The following is a 21,612-nucleotide window of genomic DNA, read 5'->3' as shown; positions in this document are numbered from 1 at the left end:
TACAACGAATCAGAGTGTCCTTCTTCCCTGAGAGACCAATAAGTATTCAGTGGGGTCATAAGCCCCGCCCCTCGGTAGCTGTTGTGCGGTGTAGCCGGCTGGCCGAGAGCAGATGGTCGGCGCCGGCTGCGCTCCATGGCCGCAGGGATGAACGGGGCGGCTTGTTCCCTGTTTGATACCAAGGAGCGGGTGCTGAAGCTCGGGGAGACCTTCGACAAGCAGCCGCGGTGCGGCTTCCATACTATCCGATGTGAGTAGTGGGCAGTGCCGGGACTGGTGACAGCTTGTACGGGGCGGTGGGGGAGGGGAGCTGATCAGGGTGACTGGAAGGTTCCAGATGGGGGGGCTGACTTGGCCTAAACCGACCTCCCCGTCACCCCAGAAGGTAATCCTTATATTCCTGCCCCAGATGCACTGTGACGCTTCAGGGTGTAAGTTCGGGCGCGATGACGCAAAGTGATGTCATAGAAGTGATGTCATCGTGTCTGAATGTACGCAGCGGACCGCGCGGGATCAGAGTAACCAATCAAGTGTGATTCGCATGGAAATAAGAACCTTCACTGACAGCAAGCAGAGATCCTGAGCTTAAAATTCCATCAGAAAGCAGCAGCACATTTTATTATACATCCGCCGCCCTTTAGGAGGCGCTCCCACGGGCGACAGCAATGCAGGGCGGCGGAAAACCCGCATATTTGTCATTTCACTGCAATGTTTTTTTAATGCTTTTAGGATGCAGTTTTTTTGCAATAAAAACACGTAAACGACCTCAGATTTACATCCGTTTTTTTAAGTGACAAAAAAAATCGCCTTCCGTTCGAAAAGTAAAATCCTTCACAAAACGGGGCGCGGGATTTGGGATCAGTTTTTGGAATGTTTCCATAGAAGAAAATAAGCACTGCTCTAACCAGGGCGCGGGGCAGCGAGAAAAACGAGAAACCGCGCCGCCTCTTCGCATAAATGCACAAGTGTTGCAGATCTCCTCCGATTTTTTTTTTTTTTTTTTTTTTTTTTTTTTTTTTTTTTTGCGTCCTTGAAAAACGGACTATTTTCCATTTGCTTTTGACGCGTTTTTGCGTTTGTTTTTTTTTTCCCCACGCGTTCGGCATCCGTTTTCCGTCCGTCTTTCAGGCGTGTTACAGATCTGCGCCCCCTGGTTGTTTCTGCCATATGGTTCCCATGGGGACGTGCGCTCAGCAGATCGTACGTGGCACGCTGAATCGCTCCCACAGAATACGCAGACGATTCTTGACTAAGACCCGGATTCGCGGTCTGACTTATAAATCGCCTGCGTGAATTAACCCTTTCAAATCCGTTTTTTCTTTTTCATACTAGTTCTGTTCATTTTGGATGCAACTTGTGCGCTGAAAACGACTTCATTTTCCGTTCACCTCCTGTAAACACCTGGACGGCGCCAAAAAATGTCGCAAAACCCCCAACCTGCGTGCAAATTCCCCCCCACTCCACCCCACCCCCGCCGTCAGGAAGCAGCTGTGCACTCGCTGTAACGTTCTGCTACTAAATTACCAGTCGCCACTTCTCTGGCAGCCCCCCCCCCCCAAATAGCTTCCTGCAGAGACCTATCATAGCTGAGGGTTGCTACAATGTATCGGTCTGTCACTCGCTACATTCTACTGTTCGCACCTATAATATGCGTTCTAAGTTCTCTTGACATTCTTAATCACGGCCGATCTTGAACCTGAGGAAGCTGCGGAATGGTTTTCATTCTATAAAGATGATTTAGTCGCTGACCGGTGACGTTGGAACTCTTGATGGGTCTTTGGTCAGCGGAGAGCAGTGCATTATGGGAGCTACGTGGTGATGAGGGACCTATGGCGATGAGGTCGTCCGGTCCATGGATGACGGTTCTGACATGGGACTTTAGTGACGCCCCCGCAGTGTTTGGGCGCCTCTTGTCCCGCTAGTGTCAGCAGTGAGGAAGACACGGTGCTGTGCCCAGTGTTTGCCCAGGGAACTGGCGCACGTTGGCTGGCGGCCACCGTTACTGCTGATGTCAAAGGTTACAAAGCCCTTCTGAAAAGGACCGGATCGTCCCGGCCTGATAGCAGAGCACATTACTTCTAACAGACCCAGCAACTGGGGGGGAGGGGAACACGACCTATAAACTGGGGGGGGGGGAGGGGAACACGACCTATAAACTGGGGGGGGGGGGGGAGACCCTCAATGTATCCTCCACATAGCAGCCTGTTGGTTACGGATCCCATTTCCCATAATCCTCAGCAGTTTTATTTATTTTCTCTCTTCAATAGATGATTTTAAGCCGGCATCCATCGACACGTCCTGCGAAGGAGACCTGGAGGTGGGGAAGGGGGAGCAGGTGACCATTACTCTCCCCAACCTGGAGGTGAGTGCAGAATTAGTCATATACTTGCATTATAGTAGTTATATTCTTGTACATAGAAGGCAGTATTATAGTAGTTATATTCTTGTACATAGAAGGCAGTATTATAGTAGTTATATTCTTGTACATAGGAGGCCGTATTATAGTAGTTATATTCTTGTACATAGGAGGCAGTATTATAGTAGTTATATTCTTGTACATAGGAGCAGTATTATAGTAGTTATATTCTTGTACATAGGGGGCAGTATTATAGTAGTTATATTCTTGTACATAGGAGCAGTATTATAGTAGTTATATTCTTGTACATAGGGAGGCAGTATTATAGTAGTTATATTCTTGTACATAGGGAGCAGTATTATAGTAGTTATATTCTTGTACATAGGGGGCAGTATTATAGTTGTTATATTCTTGTACATAGGGGGGCAGTATTATAGTAGTTATATTCTTGTACATAGGAGGCCGTATTATAGTAGTTATATTCTTGTACATAGGAGGCAGCATTATAGTAGTTATATTCTTGTACATTGGAGGCAGTATTATAGTAGTTATATTCTTGTACATAGCGGGCAGTATTATAGTAGTTATATTCTTGTACATAGGTTCAGTATTATAGTAGTTATATTCTTGTACATAGGAGGCAGTATTATAGTAGTTATATTCTTGTACATAGGAGGCAGTATTATAGTAGTTATATTCTTGTACATAGGGAGGCAGTATTATAGTAGTTATATTCTTGTACATAGGGAGCAGTATTATAGTAGTTATATTCTTGTACATAGGGGGCAGTATTATAGTAGTTATATTCTTGTACATAGGGGGCAGTATTATAGTAGTTATATTCTTGTACATAGGAGGCAGTATTATAGTAGTTATATTCTGGTACATAGGGGGCAATATTATAGTAGTTATATTCTTGTACATAGGGGCAGTATTATAGTAGTTATATTCTTGTACATAGGGGCAGTATTATAGTAGTTATATTCTTGTACATAGGGGCAGTATTATAGTAGTTATATTCTGGTACATAGGGGGCAGTATTATAGTAGTTATATTCTTGTACATAGGGGCAGTATTATAGTAGTTATATTCTTGTACATAGGGGGCAGTATTATAGTAGTTATATTCTTGTACATAGGGGGCAGTATTATAGTAGTTATATTCTTGTACATAGGGGGCAGTATTATAGCAGTTATATTCTTGTACATAGGGGGCAGTATTATAGTAGTTATATTCTTGTACATAGGGGGCAGTATTATAGTAGTTATATTCTTGTATGTAGGAGGTAATATAGTAGTTATATTCTTGTACATAGAGGACAGTATTATAGTAGTTACATTCTTGTACATAGGAGCAGTATTATAGCAGTTATATTCTTGTCTATGGGGAGCAGTATAATAGTAGTTATATGTTTATACATGGGAGGCAGTATTGTAGTAGTTATAGCCTTGTACATGGGGGGCAGTATCATAGTAGTTATATTCTTGTACATAAGGAGCAGTATTATAGTAGTTATATTCTTGTACATAGGGGCAGTATTATAGTAGTTATATTCTTGTACACAGAAGCAGTATTATAGTAGTTATAATCTTGTACATAGTAGCAGTATTATAGTAGTTACATTCTTGTACACAGAAGCAGTATTATAGTAGTTATATTCTTGTACATAGGGGGCAGTATTATAGTAGTTATATTCTTGTACATAGGGGGCAGTATTATAGTGGTTATATTCTTGTACATAGGGGGCAGTATTATAGGAGTTATATTCTTGTACATAGGAGCAGTATTATAGTAGTTATATTCTTGTACATAGGGGGCAGTATTATAGTAGTTATATTCTTGTACATAGGGGGCAGTATTATAGTAGTTATATTCTTGTACATAGGGGGCAGTATTATAGTAGTTATATTCTTGTACATAGGGGGCAATATTATAGTAGTTATATTCTTGTACATAGGGGCAGTATTATAGTAGTTATATTCTGGTACATAGGGGGCAGTATTATAGTAGTTATATTCTGGTACATAGGGGCAGTATTATAGTAGTTATATTCTGGTACATAGGGGGCAGTATTATAGTAGTTATATTCTGGTACATAGGGGGCAGTATTATAGTAGTTATATTCTTGTACATAGGGGGCAGTATTATAGTAGTTATATTCTTGTACATAGGGGGCAGTATTATAGTAGTTATATTCTTGTATATAGGAGGTAATATAGTAGTTATATTCTTGTACATAGAGGACAGTATTATAGTAGTTACATTCTTGTACATAGGAGCAGTATTATAGCAGTTATATTCTTGTCTATGGGGAGCAGTATAATAGTAGTTATATGTTTATACATGGGAGGCAGTATTGTAGTAGTTATAGCCTTGTACATGGGGGGCAGTATCATAGTAGTTATATTCTTGTACATAAGGAGCAGTATTATAGTAGTTATATTCTGGTACATAGGGGGCAGTATTATAGTAGTTATATTCTTGTACATAGGGGCAGTATTATAGTAGTTATATTCTTGTACATAGGGGGCAGTATTATAGTAGTTATATTCTTGTACATAGGGGGCAGTATTATAGTAGTTATATTCTTGTACATAGGGGGCAGTATTATAGTAGTTATATTCTTGTACATAGGGGGCAGTATTATAGTAGTTATATTCTTATACATAGGAGCAGTATTATAGTAGTTATATTCTTGTATATAGGGGTAGCATTATAGTAGTTATATTCTTGTACATAGGGGGCAATATTATAGTAGTTATATTCTTGTACATAGGGGGCAATATTATAGTAGTTATATTCTTGTACATAGGGGCAGTATTATAGTAGTTATATTCTTGTACATAGGGGCAGTATTATAGTAGTTATATTCTTGTACATAGGGGGCAGTATTATAGTAGTTATATTCTTGTACATAGGGGGCAGTATTATAGTAGTTATATTCTTGTACATAGGGGGCAATATTATAGTAGTTATATTCTGGTACATAGGGGGCAGTATTATAGTAGTTATATTCTTGTACATAGGGGCCAGTATTATAGTAGTTATATTCTTGTACATAGGGGGCAGTATTATAGTAGTTATATTCTTGTACATAGGAGCAGTATTATAGTAGTTATATTCTTGTATATAGGGGTAGCATTATAGTAGTTATATTCTTGTACATAGGGGGCAATATTATAGTAGTTATATTCTTGTACATAGGGGCAGTATTATAGTAGTTATATTCTGGTACATAGGGGGCAGTATTATAGTAGTTATATTCTGGTACATAGGGGGCAGTATTATAGTAGTTATATTCTTGTACATAGGGGCAGTATTATAGTAGTTATATTCTGGTACATAGGGGGCAGTATTATAGTAGTTATATTCTTGTACATAGGGGCAGTATTATAGTAGTTATATTCTTGTACATAGGGGGCAGTATTATAGTAGTTATATTCTTGTACATAGGGGGCAGTATTATAGTAGTTATATTCTTGTACATAGGGGGCAGTATTATAGTAGTTATATTCTTGTACATAGGGGGCAGTATTATAGTAGTTATATTCTTGTACATAGGGGGCAATATTATAGTAGTTATATTCTTGTACATAGGGGCAGTATTATAGTAGTTATATTCTGGTACATAGGGGGCAGTATTATAGTAGTTATATTCTTGTACATAGGGGCAGTATTATAGTAGTTATATTCTTGTACATAGGGGGCAGTATTATAGTAGTTATATTCTTGTACATAGGGGGCAGTATTATAGTAGTTATATTCTTGTACATAGGGGGCAGTATTATAGTAGTTATATTCTTGTACATAGGGGGCAGTATTATAGTAGTTATATTCTTGTACATAGGGGGCAGTATTATAGTAGTTATATTCTTGTACATAGGGGGCAGTATTATAGTAGTTATATTCTTGTACATAGGGGCAGTATTATAGTAGTTATATTCTTGTATATAGGAGGTAATATAGTAGTTATATTCTTGTACATAGAGGACAGTATTATAGTAGTTACATTCTTGTACATAGGAGCAGTATTATAGCAGTTATATTCTTGTCTATGGGGAGCAGTATAATAGTAGTTATATGTTTATACATGGGAGGCAGTATTGTAGTAGTTATAGCCTTGTACATGGGGGGCAGTATCATAGTAGTTATATTCTTGTACATAAGGAGCAGTATTATAGTAGTTATATTCTTGTACACAGAAGCAGTATTATAGTAGTTATAATCTTGTACATAGTAGCAGTATTATAGTAGTTACATTCTTGTACACAGAAGCAGTATTATAGTAGTTATATTCTTGTACATAGGGGGCAGCATTATAGTAGTTATATTCTTGTACATAGGGGGCAGTATTATAGTAGTTATATTCTTGTACATAGGAGGCAGTATTATAGTAGTTATATTCTTGTACATAGGGGGCAGTATTATAGTAGTTATATTCTTGTACATAGGGGGCAGTATTATAGGAGTTATATTCTTGTACATAGGAGCAGTTTTATAGTAGTTATATTCTTGTACATAGGGAGCAGTATTATAGTAGTTATATTCTTGTACATAGGGGGCAGTATTATAGTAGTTATATTCTTGTACATAGGGGCAATATTATAGTAGTTATATTCTTGTACATAGGGGCAGTATTATAGTAGTTATATTCTGGTACATAGGGGGCAGTATTATAGTAGTTATATTGTTGTACATAGGGGGCAGTATTATAGTAGTTATTTTCTTGTACATAGGGGCAGTATTATAGTAGTTATATTCTTGTATATAGGAGGTAATATAGTAGTTATATTCTTGTACATAGAGGACAGTATTATAGTAGTTACATTCTTGTACATAGGAGCAGTATTATAGCAGTTATATTCTTGTCTATGGGGAGCAGTATAATAGTAGTTATATGTTTATACATGGGAGGCAGTATTGTAGTAGTTATAGCCTTGTACATGGGGGGCAGTATCATAGTAGTTATATTCTTGTACATAAGGAGCAGTATTATAGTAGTTATGTTCTTGTACATAGGGAGCAGTATTATAGCAGTTATATTCTTGTCTATGGGGAGCAGTATAATAGTAGTTATATGTTTATACATGGGAGGCAGTATTATAGTAGTTATAGGCTTGTACACAGGAGGCAGTATTATAGTAGTTATATTCTTGTACATAGGAGGCAGTATTATAGTAGTTATGTTCTTGTACATAGGGAGCAGTATTATAGTAGTTATATTCTTGTACATAGGGGGCAGTATTATAGTAGTTATATTCTTGTACATAGGGGGCAGTATTATAGTAGTTATATTCTTGTACATAGGGGGCAGTATTATAGTAGTTATATTCTTGTACATAGGGGGCAGTATTATAGTAGTTATATTCTTGTACATAGGGGGCAGTATTATAGTAGTTATATTCTTGTACACAGGAGGCAGTATTATAGTAGTTATATTCTTGTACATAGGAGGCAGTATTATAGTAGTTATATTCTTGTACATAGGGTGCAGTATTATAGTACTTATATTCCTGTACATAGGGGGCAGTATTATAGTAGTTATATTCTTGTACATAGGGGGCAGTATTATAGTAGTTATATTCTTGTACATAGGGGGCAGTATTATAGTAGTTATATTCTTGTACATAGGGGGCAGTATTATAGTAGTTATATTCTTGTAGATAGGGGGCAGTAGTATAGTAGTTATATTCTTGTACATAGGGGGCAGTATTATAGTAGTTCTAGTCTTGGACATAGGAGGTAGTATTATAGTAGTTATATTCTTGTACATAGAGGGCAGTATTATAGTAGTTATATTCTTGTACATAGAGGGCAGTATTATAGTAGTTATATTCTTGTACATAGAGGGCAGTATTATAGCAGTGATATTCTTGGACATAGAGGGCAGTATTAGAGTAGTTATATTCTTGGACATAGAGGGCAGTATTAGAGTAGTTATATTCTTGGACATAGAGGGCAGTATCATAGTAGTTATATTCTTGTACATAGGGAGTAGTATTATAGTAGTTATATTCTTGTACATAGGGGGCAGTATTATAGTTGTTATATTCTTGTACATAGGGGGCAGTATTATAGTAGTTATACTCTTGTACATAGGGAGCAGTGTTATAGTAGTTATATTCTTGTACATAGGAGGCAGTATTATAGTTGTTATATTCTTGTACATAGGGGGCAGTGTTATAGTAGTTATATTCTTGTACATAGGGGGCAGTGTTATAGTAGTTATATTCTTGTACATAGGAGGCCGTATTATACTAGTTATATTCTTGTACATAGGGGGGCAGCATTATAGTAGTTATAGTCTTGTACATAGCGGGCAGCATATAGTAGTTGTGTTTGCGTACGCAGAGGGGGGGGGTAGTATTGTAGTGGTTATGTTTGCATACGGGGGTGCAGTATTGTAGTGGTTGTGTTTGCATACGGGGGGGGGGCAGTATTGTAGTGGTTGTGTTTGCATACGGGGGGGGGGGGGCAGTATTGTAGTGGTTGTGTTTGCATACGGGGGGGCAGTATTGTAGTGGTTGTGTTTGCATACGGGGGGGGGGCAGTATTGTAGTGGTTGTGTTTGCATACGGGGGGGGGCAGTATTGTAGTGGTTGTGTTTGCATACGGGGGGGGGGGGCAGTATTGTAGTGGTTGTGTTTGCATACGGGGGGGGGCAGTATTGTAGTGGTTGTGTTTGCATACGGGGGGGGCAGTATTGTAGTGGTTGTGTTTGCATACTACGGGGGGGGGGCAGTATTGTAGTGGTTGTGTTTGCATACTACGGGGGGGGCAGTATTGGAGTGGTTGTGTTTGCATAGGGGGGGGGGCAGTATTGGAGTGGTTGTGTTTGCATACGGGGGGGGCAGTATTGTAGTGGTTGTGTTTGCATACGGGGGGGCAGTATTGTAGTGGTTGTGTTTGCATACGAGGGGGGGGCAGTATTATATTGTGGTTGCGTGCGCGGGGGGGGGCAGTATTATATTGTGGTTGCGTGCGCGGGGGGGGCAGTATTATATTGTGGTTGCGTGCGCGCGGGGGGGGGGCAGTATTATATTGTGGTTGCGTGTGCGGGGGGCAGTATTATATTGTGGTTGCGTGCGCGGGGGGGCAGTATTATATTGTGGTTGCGTGCGCGGGGGGGCAGTATTATATTGTGGTTGCGTGCGCGGGGGGGGCAGTATTATATTGTGGTTGCGTGCGCGGGGGGGCAGTATTATATTGTGGTTGCGTGCGCGGGGGGGGGGGGCAGTATTATATTGTGGTTGCGTGCGCGGGGGGGGCAGTATTATATTGTGGTTGCGTGCGCGGGGGGGGGCAGTATTATATTGTGGTTGCGTGCGCGGGGGGGGCAGTATTATATTGTGGTTGCGTGCGCGGGGGGGGCAGTATTATATTGTGGTTGCGTGCGCGGGGGGGGGCAGTATTATATTGTGGTTGCGTGCGCGGGGGGGGCAGTATTATATTGTGGTTGCGTGCGCGGGGGGGGGCAGTATTATATTGTGGTTGCGTGCGCGGGGGGGGCAGTATTATATTGTGGTTGCGTGCGCGGGGGGGCAATATTTTATTGTGGTTGCGTGCGCGGGGGGGGGGGGCAGTATTATATTGTGGTTGCGTGCGCGGGGGGGGCAGTATTATATTGTGGTTGCGTGCGCGGGGGGGGCAGTATTATATTGTGGTTGCGTGCGGGGGGGGCAGTATTATATTGTGGTTGCGTGCGCGGGGGGGGCAGTATTATATTGTGGTTGCGTGCGCGGGGGGGGCAGTATTATATTGTGGTTGCGTGCGGGGGGGGGGCAGTATTATATTGTGGTTGCGTGCGGGGGGGGGGCAGTATTATATTGTGGTTGCGTGCGGGGGGGGCAGTATTATATTGTGGTTGCGTGCGGGGGGGGGGCAGTATTATATTGTGGTTGCGTGCGGGGGGGGGGCAGTATTATATTGTGGTTGCGTGCGGGGGGGCAGTATTATATTGTGGTTGCGTGCGCGGGGGGGGGCAGTATTATATTGTGGTTGCGTGCGCGGGGAGGGGGCAGTATTATATTGTGGTTGCGTGCGGGGGGGGGGGCAGTATTATATTGTGGTTGCGTGCGGGGGGGGGGGCAGTATTATATTGTGGTTGCGTGCGGGGGGGGGCAGTATTATATTGTGGTTGCGTGCGGGGGGGGGCAGTATTATATTGTGGTTGCGTGCGGGGGGGGGCAGTATTATATTGTGGCTGCGTGCGGGGGGGGGCAGTATTATATTGTGGCTGCGTGCGGGGGGGGCAGTATTATATTGTGGCTGCGTGCGGGGGGGGGCAGTATTATATTGTGGTTGCGTGCGGGGGAGGGCAGTATTATATTGTGGTTGCGTGCGGGGGGGGGGCAGTATTATATTGTGGTTGCGTGCGCGGGGGGGGCAGTATTACATTGTGGTTGCGTGCGCGGGGGGGGCAGTATTATATTGTGGTTGCGTGCGCGGGGGGGCAGTATTATGGTAGTTGGGGGTTGCGTGCGCGGGTGGGGGCAGTATTATGGTAGTTGGGGGTTGCGTGCGCGGGTGGGGGCAGTATTATGGTAGTTGGGGGTTGCGTGCGCGGGTGGGGGCAGTTTTATGGTAGTTGGGGGTTGCGTGCGCGGGTGGGGGCAGTTTTATGGTAGTTGGGGGTTGCGTGCGCGGGTGGGGGCAGTTTTATGGTAGTTGGGGGTTGCGTGCACGGGTGGGGGGCAGTATTATGGTAGTTGGGGGTTGCGTGCGCAGGGGGGGGCAGTATTATGGTGGTTGGGGTTGTTTGATTGGGTCACGAGGGCTGTTTAGCCAATCAAAGCCGGCACTCGATGAACCATTTACAGCCATTCAGTTATATCATTCATGTCCAATATTGCTGCCGTACGCAGTGATAGGCCGGCTCACACAGCGGTATAATGCAATGTTTAATACATAAGCTGGGGTGACCCCAGTCTTAGTCTCGTACATTGGGGGAGGGGCGGTATATTGCACAACTAGTCCCTGCTGTTATCTTTTATCTGCAGTTACTGCTGTGCTCTTCCACATCTAGATGGAGGTATATATTATACTTTGTGTGTTGCTGATTCTTCGCTTTTTCATTCCAGGGATCCACCGCTCCTTTCACGGTATTTAAAGGCTCCAAGCGGACGTACCTGCGGGAATGTATCCTGATAGTGAATCATGAAACGGGCGAGTGCCGGCTGGAGAAGCTGAACAGCAATATCACTGTGAAAAAGACCAGGTGCCGTTGATGGTTCTAGTCCGTGTGATTTCTCAGTAGTCGTGCATCCTAACACACCTTCGTTTAACAAGTGCTCTAAAATACACCAGGGCCTCCTCACCCCTCATCTGCTGCTGGTTGCACGGTTTCTGCTGCCCTGTTTACGATCCATTTTCAGGAATGGGACATGTAGCAAGTCTAGCATTATGCCAGTAGTTTACTGTCCTGACCTCCTTTCCCTTACTTCCAATGCTGCATTGCACTATTCCTGGTCCAATCAGCAGGTCTGGCATAATTTACTCTTGTTATACTTAAATCTGTCAGTCCAGGGTGGACACGCCCCCTCCTGAAATTTGCGCCACGAAAGTGGTAAAACCAGCGCAGAAGGCCTTTACACTAATCCTCTTACTTTTCTACGCCAGTTGTCTGGCATAAAGCCTTTTTAAAGGGAACCTGTCACCACGTTTTTGCAGCCCTCTTAGAACACCATAAGGTATTGCCTGTCGCACTGATTAGTGATATGTCTGCTGTATAGATCTGTGCAAGTTTCTCCAAAAGTACTGCAATTAATTTGTAGTAGCCAGATACAGAACTAGTCCTGCATATTCATGAGCTGCAGCTACCCATACCCACCTTGCCCTCCAGCCAATGATTGGCAGCTGTCTCTCTATACGCAGTAATAGGCAGACAGCAGTCTGTGAATGGCTGGAGTGTAGAATGGATGAGGCTAGCCTTCAGCTCTCGACTATCCAGGACTACTATAAGTAGTCCTCTATGCATGTGCTGCTGCTGATAATATGCAGATTTCACCAAAACTACTGCACAGATCCACACAGTAGATATTGCTGTAATTGGTGTTAAATGGATTATTTTGAGGTGCAAAAAGATGGTCAGTCTCTTTAAATGCCCCCACTGTGTCTGCAGATCTGTCGGCCTGTGAGTGCAGGGAGGAGCCGGTGAAGATAGCCCCTCCCCCATGTCTTAGCATCCCCGTAACTGCAGAAGCTCAATACCCAACAGGCAGATAAGCTGGAGGGGAGACGCCTACCTACTAGCAGCCAGTTTACACTTGATTTACAGGGGAAAACAACTTTTTTAATAGCCTCAGCAGACTTGTCATACTTCTATTAGATGAGCAGAGGTGGTCTGAAAAGTTAGTGCCCTTTAAGTCGCACCTACTAGACTAAAGCTGATGAAAATGGACAATATCAACCAAGCGATTCTTTGAACATGTACAGCCAGTTAGAACCCTTGTGACATCCAATATGCACTAATGTGTTCACCCATCAGCCCACTTCTGTCTCGTGTGGTTGGCCGCCCCTGTGGGGTCTCAGCCGCAGTTTACAGTGAAGTTCCCTGAATCCATCAACAATGATAGTTTCTGCATGATCCGTTATTCCATGTTAGATGTCCTACAGCGGGGAAGTACAGAAGACTCGCATCTGTGTTAGCTCACCGGGTGGAAGTTTTTTTTTGTTTTAAAGACAGCGGTGTGGCTAAAGGCTTATGGGCCCTGGTGTAGCTTGGGCCCCTCCGCCCCCTCCATACTGCAGCTCAGCTCTAGTTGACTTCTAATTCATGAAGTCCCTATAGCCGGCTACGGCATCTACACAGTGATGGTGATTGCAGTGCAGTTACCTTTAGTGATCACAGGTGATGTGTTCTTTAGAGCCGTCCTTTTTCGTAATCTGGGCACAGACTGTAGGATTTCTTCAAACTATGACTTGACTCTGTAAACCATCCCCATCCTGCCGCTGTTCCTCTCTGTGCCCCATTTTATGCCCCATAAATTAATAATGCCTCCTCTGTGCCCATTAAGTACCAATGCAGATCAGTAGGGTTTAATCTGTCCATAATACACATAACATATGCACATGTAATACGGAGTGCAAATACACCCATGTGAAGACCTAACAAAAACAACCATAATGCTAATGTGGCCCTCGGTAAAAAGGAGTTTGACCCTCTTATCTTAAAGGGATCTTGCACTTCCTGTCTAACCTTCACAACTGTGTTAAAGATGCATTTATACAACTTGCCAATATATTCTTTATTGAAGTTTTGCCTTTTTATTTTTATCTCCTCATTCGATAAGCCTTCTGTTCCGCCCGCACTAAGCTCCTAACCATATGATGGCTGCAGATGGAGGGGCATGTGACCAGACACGTCATTCACACTCCTCCATTGAAGCAACGCACTAGTTTCCTGATGTCCAGGACCGCTGCAGATGGCTTCAGCGGAGGAATAACGTGTTTGATCACATGCCCCTTCATCTGCAGCCATCTTACGGACAGCTGAAACATGAAAGCATGGCAGCAGTAATGAAGAATACCATGCACAGAAATAATACAGGAAGTAAGTTGCATGACTGACACATTTGTAAAGATTGGCTATAAAGTGGCCGGCCCCTTTAACAGTTGATGTCGTTCCCCTTGACGTGAATGTGTGCAGCCTGTTGTCTTGTGAACGTTTCCAGGTCTTATCTCCATCTGTTTGATTGCAGAGCTGAAGGAAGCAGCAAGATCCAGTCTCGCATCGAGCAGCAGCAGCAACAAATGAGAAATGCCAACAAGACTCCAACCAACAGCAAAACTTCCTCCCCCCTGGAAGAGAAAAGCTCCCCCACGTCTCCAATGGATGACCTAGAGCGAGGTATAAGACCCTGCATATGGCTCATCAGAACATTCTGCATTCAGCTGGAGTTACTTTGTGAACTTATTTTGTACTGATCTTAAGATTCTGTTAAGTTTAAAGGGGTTGTCCCACTTTTATTTGTTTTCGTTGCAGGTAGCGGACCACTCTGTACATTGCACAGAGGCTGAGGTCGGTACTGCAGGATTCGCCGTATTCACTTCAGTAGGACTCAGCCTGCAGTACCAACCCAGACCACCGTGCAATGTAGGGAGCTCCCTGCTTCCTACAGCAAAACAACTAGAAGTGGGACAACTCCTTTAAAGGGATTCTGTCATGAAAAAAACTAAAATTTTATACTCCCCTATTCCTCCGTCTACATACCAGATCTCCTCGCTGAGCTATTCCTGGCTGCTGCCGTCTCAAAAATGTCGCCTCACCTCCAGCTGGCTGATTCTTCTGCTTCCTGTGACGTTTCATACATTCACAGGCAGTCTCCTTCCTGCCCGGCAATGTACACTACGTCACTAAATTGGTCTAGCCGGGAGTGCCCGGCTATTGCAGAGACTGTGCATGCGTGAAGTTTCTGCAATAGATCAGCATTCCTTCCTAGCCAGTGAACGCTCCAGCACAGGGATGTGACCCTCACTGACCTGCAGAAAGACGAATGCGTAGAGTAAGAAGAGAATCCAGACTGTTTGTAGTGAGCTGACGGGGGAGAGGAGAAGATGCAGTAGGGAGTCTGCGTGTGGAGGAATGGGAAAGTAAAAAAAAAAAAGAAATTCTATAAAGGACTGATAAATGTGAATGAGTGAAGCTGGCCATACACTTTCGTTAGCCGCCAGTCCCCTCTGTCCCACCAGAAACCTCTCTTCCAACAATTGTTCCCGCTGCACCCTTCTTTCCCTTCGCGTATGCCATTGTTGGAAAGTCGAAATGCCCATACACATTAGCTGGTCAACGGCTCATGCCAGAATCAGCAGGTTCAGCTAATGGTTATCTATGTATGGCCAGCTTTACATATAAATCAAAGGGCCCCCTTATATCTTCACCCTGTAGATCTCCATCCGGTTTATAATTGGGCGAATGTGCAATATTCTTCTCTGATTAGTTTCTTAATATCTTTATATGAACAGAGCCCGGACCCCGGCGTCTCTTCACGTAGTTACATGAACTGTTTGCAGCTGCCACTAGGGAAAGAATACAGTATACAGCAATATAAAGCCACCACTAGGGGGGGCTCACTGTATACAGATTTATAAAGCCATAACTAGGGGGAATCCCTACATACAGACTTATGCAGCTGCCAATAGGGGGAGCTCCCTATATACAGATTTTTACAGCTGGCACTATGGGAAGCTTACTGATGTATACAGATTTATACGGCACCACCGGGGACTCTCAGTGTGTCTGTGTATATATTAATTTCTCCTTCTTATCCTGTCTTTTCTCGCCACTAGGGGGAGCTCACTGCCACAACTAGAGGAAGCTCTTTGTATGCAAAGAATGACTTCCACCTTCTGCCTCTGTAGTGGGCGCATCATATCTGTGTAGAAGTAACTTAAACTTCAGTTTCTTCCAGAATATTTAATATTTTGTGCAGATTTAATCCCTGACACCATATTGCTGAGCGGCGGTGGAGAGAGGTCCTCAGATCTGCCTCTCTCAATGTCTGGTCATGGGTGCAGGAACACTTCTAATGTGTGTTCTTCATCTTCCTGCAGAGCTGATGGCGGAGGCCAGCGTGATCAACCAGATGAGCAGCTCGGACAGTTCCTCTGAGTCTAAGAGTTCGTCTTCCAGCAGCGATGACAGCTCCAGCGACTCCGAGGATGAGGGGAACAAGTCTTCACACTCGGCCCCCCAGCCGCAGCAGTCCTTGTCCAGCATGGAGAGCGTGAATAACAAGCCTCAAGAGAGCAGCAAGCAGCTGATGAACACCCTGAGTACGTGTAACCGGGCGGGGAAGGACTGTAAGGGGGGGTGATGGGTATTCTCCTATGGAGGTCAATAGTGTGAAAGACTCGTGGTCACATGATCAGATGTAGTTCCTGGGGGTATATATAAGGGGACTAACTTCATGTTTTTTTTGTTTTTTTTTCATTGTCTCAGTCCTAGAGCCTTTTTTAAATTTTATCCATTGACTTCGCTCTGTGGGGGCCGCTTGTGTGCGGGATGAGCTCTAGTCTTCATTTATCTGATTTTTGGGACCATATAACATTTTGATTGCTTTTTGTTCCATTTTTTTTTCCTATAGGAAAGTTTAACGATCTGCATTCCAGTTTTGTGTGTTTTTATAACATAAAGGGGGAGAAGTTTATTTTGTTTTTTTATATATATTTGTCCTGAATATTGGTCTTGAATGTCATCTTTTATCATTCTTCTAATACACTGTTCAGTATAGCAGTGTATTATAAACCCTATGGGGCTCAGTCTTATAGGCCACTGTAGCTGGCAGACTAATAGACCATATTCAAGCAATCGGGTGGCATGGCAACCCATTAGAACCCTGCAATCACATTGCGGGGGTCTAATTATTGATAAATGGAGCCTTCTCCCTCTGTCAGGCTTTTACATGCCGCGGTTGCATTTAAACAGCAGGAATCTGGGGTTTCTCTGATCCCCCTGTTTGAGCAAGTGCCGGGCTATTAAACAGCTGAGCACCCGCTCCCTCTGGCACAGGAGACCATTGCCAGGCTTCTGATGCGGGCGGTCGCTAACGGGTTAACATTTATGGTTCTCGTTTATCTCCGGTGCAGTAGTGACAACCGCACCCATAACAGGGACATCCGAGGCGGATCCGCTGCTGCAGCGCTAGGCATTCCTTCATCACACATCAGATACTTCCCTCTGTGATAATTGTCACAGTTATGTTTTCTGGGATAGAGATGATGTCCATGAGCGCCGGGCCTGAAGACCCCCGTTAATGGGAGGCGGCCCCTCGTCACCAGATATCGGCTTCACTCAGACCGTCCATTAACCCCATAATTGTCCCATTCAAATTAGAAAAATCCTCCTGAAAAGTCATTTTTGTTACCTATTTTGAATTTATCATTTAGATATACTTTCATCAGAACTTCGTCACTTTAAGTCCATTTTGAACCCTTTTATGACATAATTAATTTGCGCTTTAGTTTCCCAGTTTGTGTTCTGGCGGTCATAACTTATTTCTTTGTGTATGTAGCTGTATGACACCTTGTACTTTGTGGGCTGAGCTCTACTTTTGTATGAACCAATTTTTGGTACATATAATGTATTGAGCAACTAATTGTTTTGCAGTTGGGACAATGGGGGTGGGGGAACAATTACATTTTTTTTTTTTTCACAGCATTCAACATGTGTAAATATTGTTACCTTTATTCCATTATGATTACAACAACACTAAATCTATAGAAGCTTTATTATGTTTGAGTGCTCTAGCACAATGTAAATACTATATACCGCATATACTCGAGTATAAGCTGACCCGAATATAAGCCGAGGCACCTAAATTTACCACAAAAAAATGAGAAAACTTAGTGACTAGAGTATAAGCCTAGGGTGGGAAATGCAGCAGGTGCTGCATACGTGGAAATATTCCCCCGCGGGGAGTCCCCTTGTCACTGAACACTGAGCACTATCAGTGTTCAGTGGCAAGGGGACTCCTCACGGGAAGTAAAGAATCCCCTGCCACAACTGGGACAGAGGATCGCAAAGCGCTCTCATTGATTTCAGCGGCCCCATTGAAAGCACTAGAATGTCACAACCCCCGCAGTGTTTTTCGGGGCAGGGCTTTAACCCCTTAGTGACGGAGCTTTTTTGCTTTTTTCCATTTTTGTTTTTTCCTACTCCCTTTTAAAAAATCGTAGCTGCTTTATTTATCCATCGCCGTCGCTGTATGAGGGCTTGCTTTTTGCGGTACGAGTTGTATTTTTCAGTGGCACTATTTATTGTAACATATAATTTACTGAAAAACTTTTTAAAAATTCTTAGCAGAGAGAAATGGAAAAAAAACGACATGCCACCATTTTTTTGGTGCGTCCTGTTTCTACGGCGCACAAACTGCAACAAAAACGACCTGATATTTTTATTCTATGGATCAGTATAATTACTACGATACCAAACTTATATAGTTTTTTTTTTTTTTTTTGCTGTAGTACTTGTATTTTTATTTTTTTTTAAGATATTTAATTTTTTCCAATTTTCTGCGGTCATTTTGTGCACGCAATAACTTTTTTATTTTTCCGTTGACATAGTTGAGCAAGGGCTCCATTTTTGCGGGATGTCCTGTAGTTTCCGATAGTATCAATTTGGAATACATACAACTTTTTGATCGCTTTTTATTGCATTTTTTTTCTAGAAGACAGGGTACCGTATATACCGGCGTATAAGGCGACGGGGCGTATAAGACGACCCCCCCAACTGTCACCTTATACGCCGGTATTCAGTGGAGAAAAAAAAAAAAATTTATTACTCACCTCCCACGGCGTTCTGTCGCGCTCCGGCAGGATGTCGCTCGCTCCGGCAGGATGTCGCTCGCTCCTCGTCCCCGGCGCAGCATAGCTTTCTGAATGTGGGGCTTGAAATCCCCGCTTCCAGAAAGCTAATACACACGCCGGCAGCCATGACATCATTGAATGGCTGTGATTGGCTAAAGCACACGTGGCTTCAGCCAATCACACTATTCAATGACATCATTGAATGGGTGTGATTGCTAACACGTGCGCCTTCAGCCAATCACAGCCATTCAATGATGTCATTGAATAGTGTGATTGGCTGAAGCCACGTGTGCTTTAGCCAATCACAGCCATTCAATGCTGTCATGGCTGCCGGCATGTGTATTAGCTTTCTGGAATCGGGGATTTCAAGCCCCGCATTCAGAAAGCTATGCTGCGGCGGGGGCGAGGAGCGAGCGACAGCCTGCCGGAGCGAGCGACAGCCTGCCGGAGCGAGCGACGGCCTGCCGGAGCGAGCGACGGCCTGCCGGAGCGAGCGACGGCCTGCCGGAGCGAGCGACGGCCTGCCGGAGCGAGCGACGGCCTGCCGGAGCGAGCGACGGCCTGCCGGAGCGAGCGACGGCCTGCCGGAGCGAGCGACGGCCTGCCGGAGCGAGCGACGGCCTGCCGGAGCGAGCGACGGCCTGCCGTGGGAGGTGAGTAATAAAATTTTTTTTTTTTACACTTTTTTTTTTTTTTGTATTACCGGCGCATAAGACGACCCCCGACTGCAGAGCAGATTTTTCGGGGTTCAAAAGTCGTCTTATACGCCGGTATATACGGTAACTAAAAAAGTGTATTTCTGCCGTTCTTTATTTTTTTTTTTCGGACGACGTTCACCGTACAGGAAAAGTAATGCACTACTTTGATAGATCGGACTTGACGGACGCGGCGATACCAAATACATATTTTTATTTAATGAATTAGATTTTTTAGTAATTGATAAATTGTAAAAGGGGGGTGATTTTAAACTTTTATAACTTTTTTTTTTTTTTTTTTTTTTTTTACAATTTAAAAAACTTTATTGATCTTTTTTCTTACTGCTGGACCCCCAAACAGCGTTCGGGGGATTTAAATGCCGCTGTCAGAATTGACAGCGGCATTTAAAGGGTTAATAGCCGCGGACGGCCGAGCGCGGCTATTGCCCGCGGGTGTCAGCTGCAATAAACAGCTGACGCCCGTGCTGTATGGAGGGAGATAGCGGCGCTACCTCCCTCCATACACGTCCTGCAACAGCAGGACGTAGTTTTACGATAGCGCCGTCACAAAGGGGTTAAATATAAGTACTTTTATGAAAAACATCCATAGCTGCAGTACAAAAAATAAATATTATATGTAATATATATCAATAAAATTAAATATACTTGTCATCCCGGCACTGTAATAAAGTTCTTTCAGCACCGGGGATGTACAATCCCTGCCTCCTGAAAGGGCTGCGTCTGATTGGTTGAGCGCAATTACAGGCAGGCAGCGCTCAGCCATTCATTGAATGAAAGCTGAGAGCTGCCTGTGATTGGTCACAGTGCTCAGCCAATCACAGGCAGCGCTCAGCCATTCAATGAGCTTGACAAAGGTCCAATTTGGGGGCTGAAACTTGGCCTATATTTCTTGGTGTTTATGGGAGAATAAAGGCATCTAAGTTTCCTACACCCATTGATGCTGTTACATTTCTTTATTGATATGCATTGTGGATGAGGTCCGGATCCGGTTGGCTGCTGCATCTCTCAAGGTCCTACCATGGTTGTGGTTTGCTTTATGTGCTGCTACTAATATCTTTGTTCACCAGCACTTTATTACTTTGTCCTGCAGTCTGATCTGATTGCTACTAATTTGTTGCCTTGTATTTCAGAGAGCGACCTTCAGCTGAGCGAGTCGGGCAGTGACAGCGATGACTGAGCCCCGGAGCTGACGCTTCACTGCGCTGCACATATAATCCAGCATCTGTTTGCACTATGACTGAGGTGACTGTTGTGATCAGACATCTGCCCCATGTTTCTGGGGGTCAGCCGCTGCGCCCCCTGCCGCCTTCTACAATCACTGCCTCTTATCTTATTACTCGGGGACCGGAGTTTGGCTGCACTTTTTCTTTTCCCTTTAAAGTTGTTTTATTGACTTATATAAAGCAATAAACGGAAGACGCTCACAGACCGCTGCGGCTGCCGGTCCTCGCGAGACGTGGAGCCAAGTCAGTATTTCTTCTTTTCTTTGGTTCTTTTCCGGTTAAACAAAAAAGTGCAATAAAAAAAAATCTACAGTCTCTCCTGTGTGCGATGTGTCGTCATTCAGAGCGTCCGAAGGTGAGCGGCCTCCTCCCTGAGATGGCAAAAATAAAGAGACAAGTAGAGGATTTAAGTTATGCAATTTTTTTATACTAGTCGCTTCGTGCAATTGTTTTTTACCCATGCTTTGAACAGCGGAAAAGGAAACCAATGTCATAGCTGCCCGTCGTTTGTATGAATTGGCCATCGCAGGATGGGTGAAAACTAAACAATTTGGGGGGGGGGGGGGGGGAAATCACTGGAGCCGACCGCAAACTTCCCCAACAATGTCTGCTGGTGTACCGCCATCAGAAGGGGTCCGCAGACCGTCAACTAGCAGCAAAATGCTGTACTAGTACCACCCCTTTCCTTGCATCCCTGTGTAGTGGCCAGTGCTTGAAGTTGCAGTACTCATTGAAATGAATGGAAGCCATGCCTGCAGTTACAAGCGCTGGCCACTACATACGGGTCGGAGCTGCGGCATCAGCTCTAACCCCAGTGTATACCACCACTGTGAGTGGGTGTACAACCAGCTGATCGATTTGAGGTCCCAAGTGGTGGACCCCACATGATCAACTATTTCCAGGTCGTCATCCTGACCGCCCCATTACACATGGAGGTTGCCTCTTACCTCAGTAGGGACAGGAAGAGAGTTTAAAGCACCTCTTTTCACCCATGCTTTAGTGTCTTCCTGTC

At 44.0% G+C, this 21,612-nt stretch overlaps 1 protein-coding gene across 1 annotated transcript; it reads left to right on the top strand.

Moving 5' to 3' along the window:
• Positions 1-63: 63 nt before the first annotated feature.
• On the top strand, positions 64-20,915 carry EAF2 (ELL associated factor 2). The gene is made up of 6 exons (XM_066575332.1): positions 64-250; positions 2,268-2,362; positions 11,437-11,573; positions 14,056-14,204; positions 15,908-16,129; positions 20,508-20,915. The coding sequence occupies exons 1-6, from the start codon at positions 136-138 to the stop codon at positions 20,552-20,554; spliced, it is 765 nt and encodes a 254-aa protein (XP_066431429.1). The 5' UTR covers positions 64-135; the 3' UTR covers positions 20,555-20,915.
• The last annotated feature ends 697 nt before the right edge of the window (positions 20,916-21,612 follow it).

Source organism: Eleutherodactylus coqui, chromosome 8 (genome assembly GCF_035609145.1).
Source record: "Eleutherodactylus coqui strain aEleCoq1 chromosome 8, aEleCoq1.hap1, whole genome shotgun sequence".
NCBI lineage: Eukaryota > Metazoa > Chordata > Amphibia > Anura > Eleutherodactylidae > Eleutherodactylus > Eleutherodactylus coqui.
Note: the sequence above shows the minus strand (reverse complement) of the source record. Positions and strands in the feature narration are given on the sequence as shown.

Excerpts from the sequence above, each read along its gene's own strand:
- EAF2 (XM_066575332.1), top strand. The coding sequence starts at position 136 with ATGGCCGCAGGGATGAACGGGGCGGCTTGTTCCCTGTTTGATACCAAG. Across the intron at positions 2,363-11,436 it reads TTACTCTCCCCAACCTGGAG|GGATCCACCGCTCCTTTCAC; the intron begins GTGAGTGCAGAA and ends TTTTCATTCCAG. Across the intron at positions 14,205-15,907 it reads AATGGATGACCTAGAGCGAG|AGCTGATGGCGGAGGCCAGC; the intron begins GTATAAGACCCT and ends ATCTTCCTGCAG.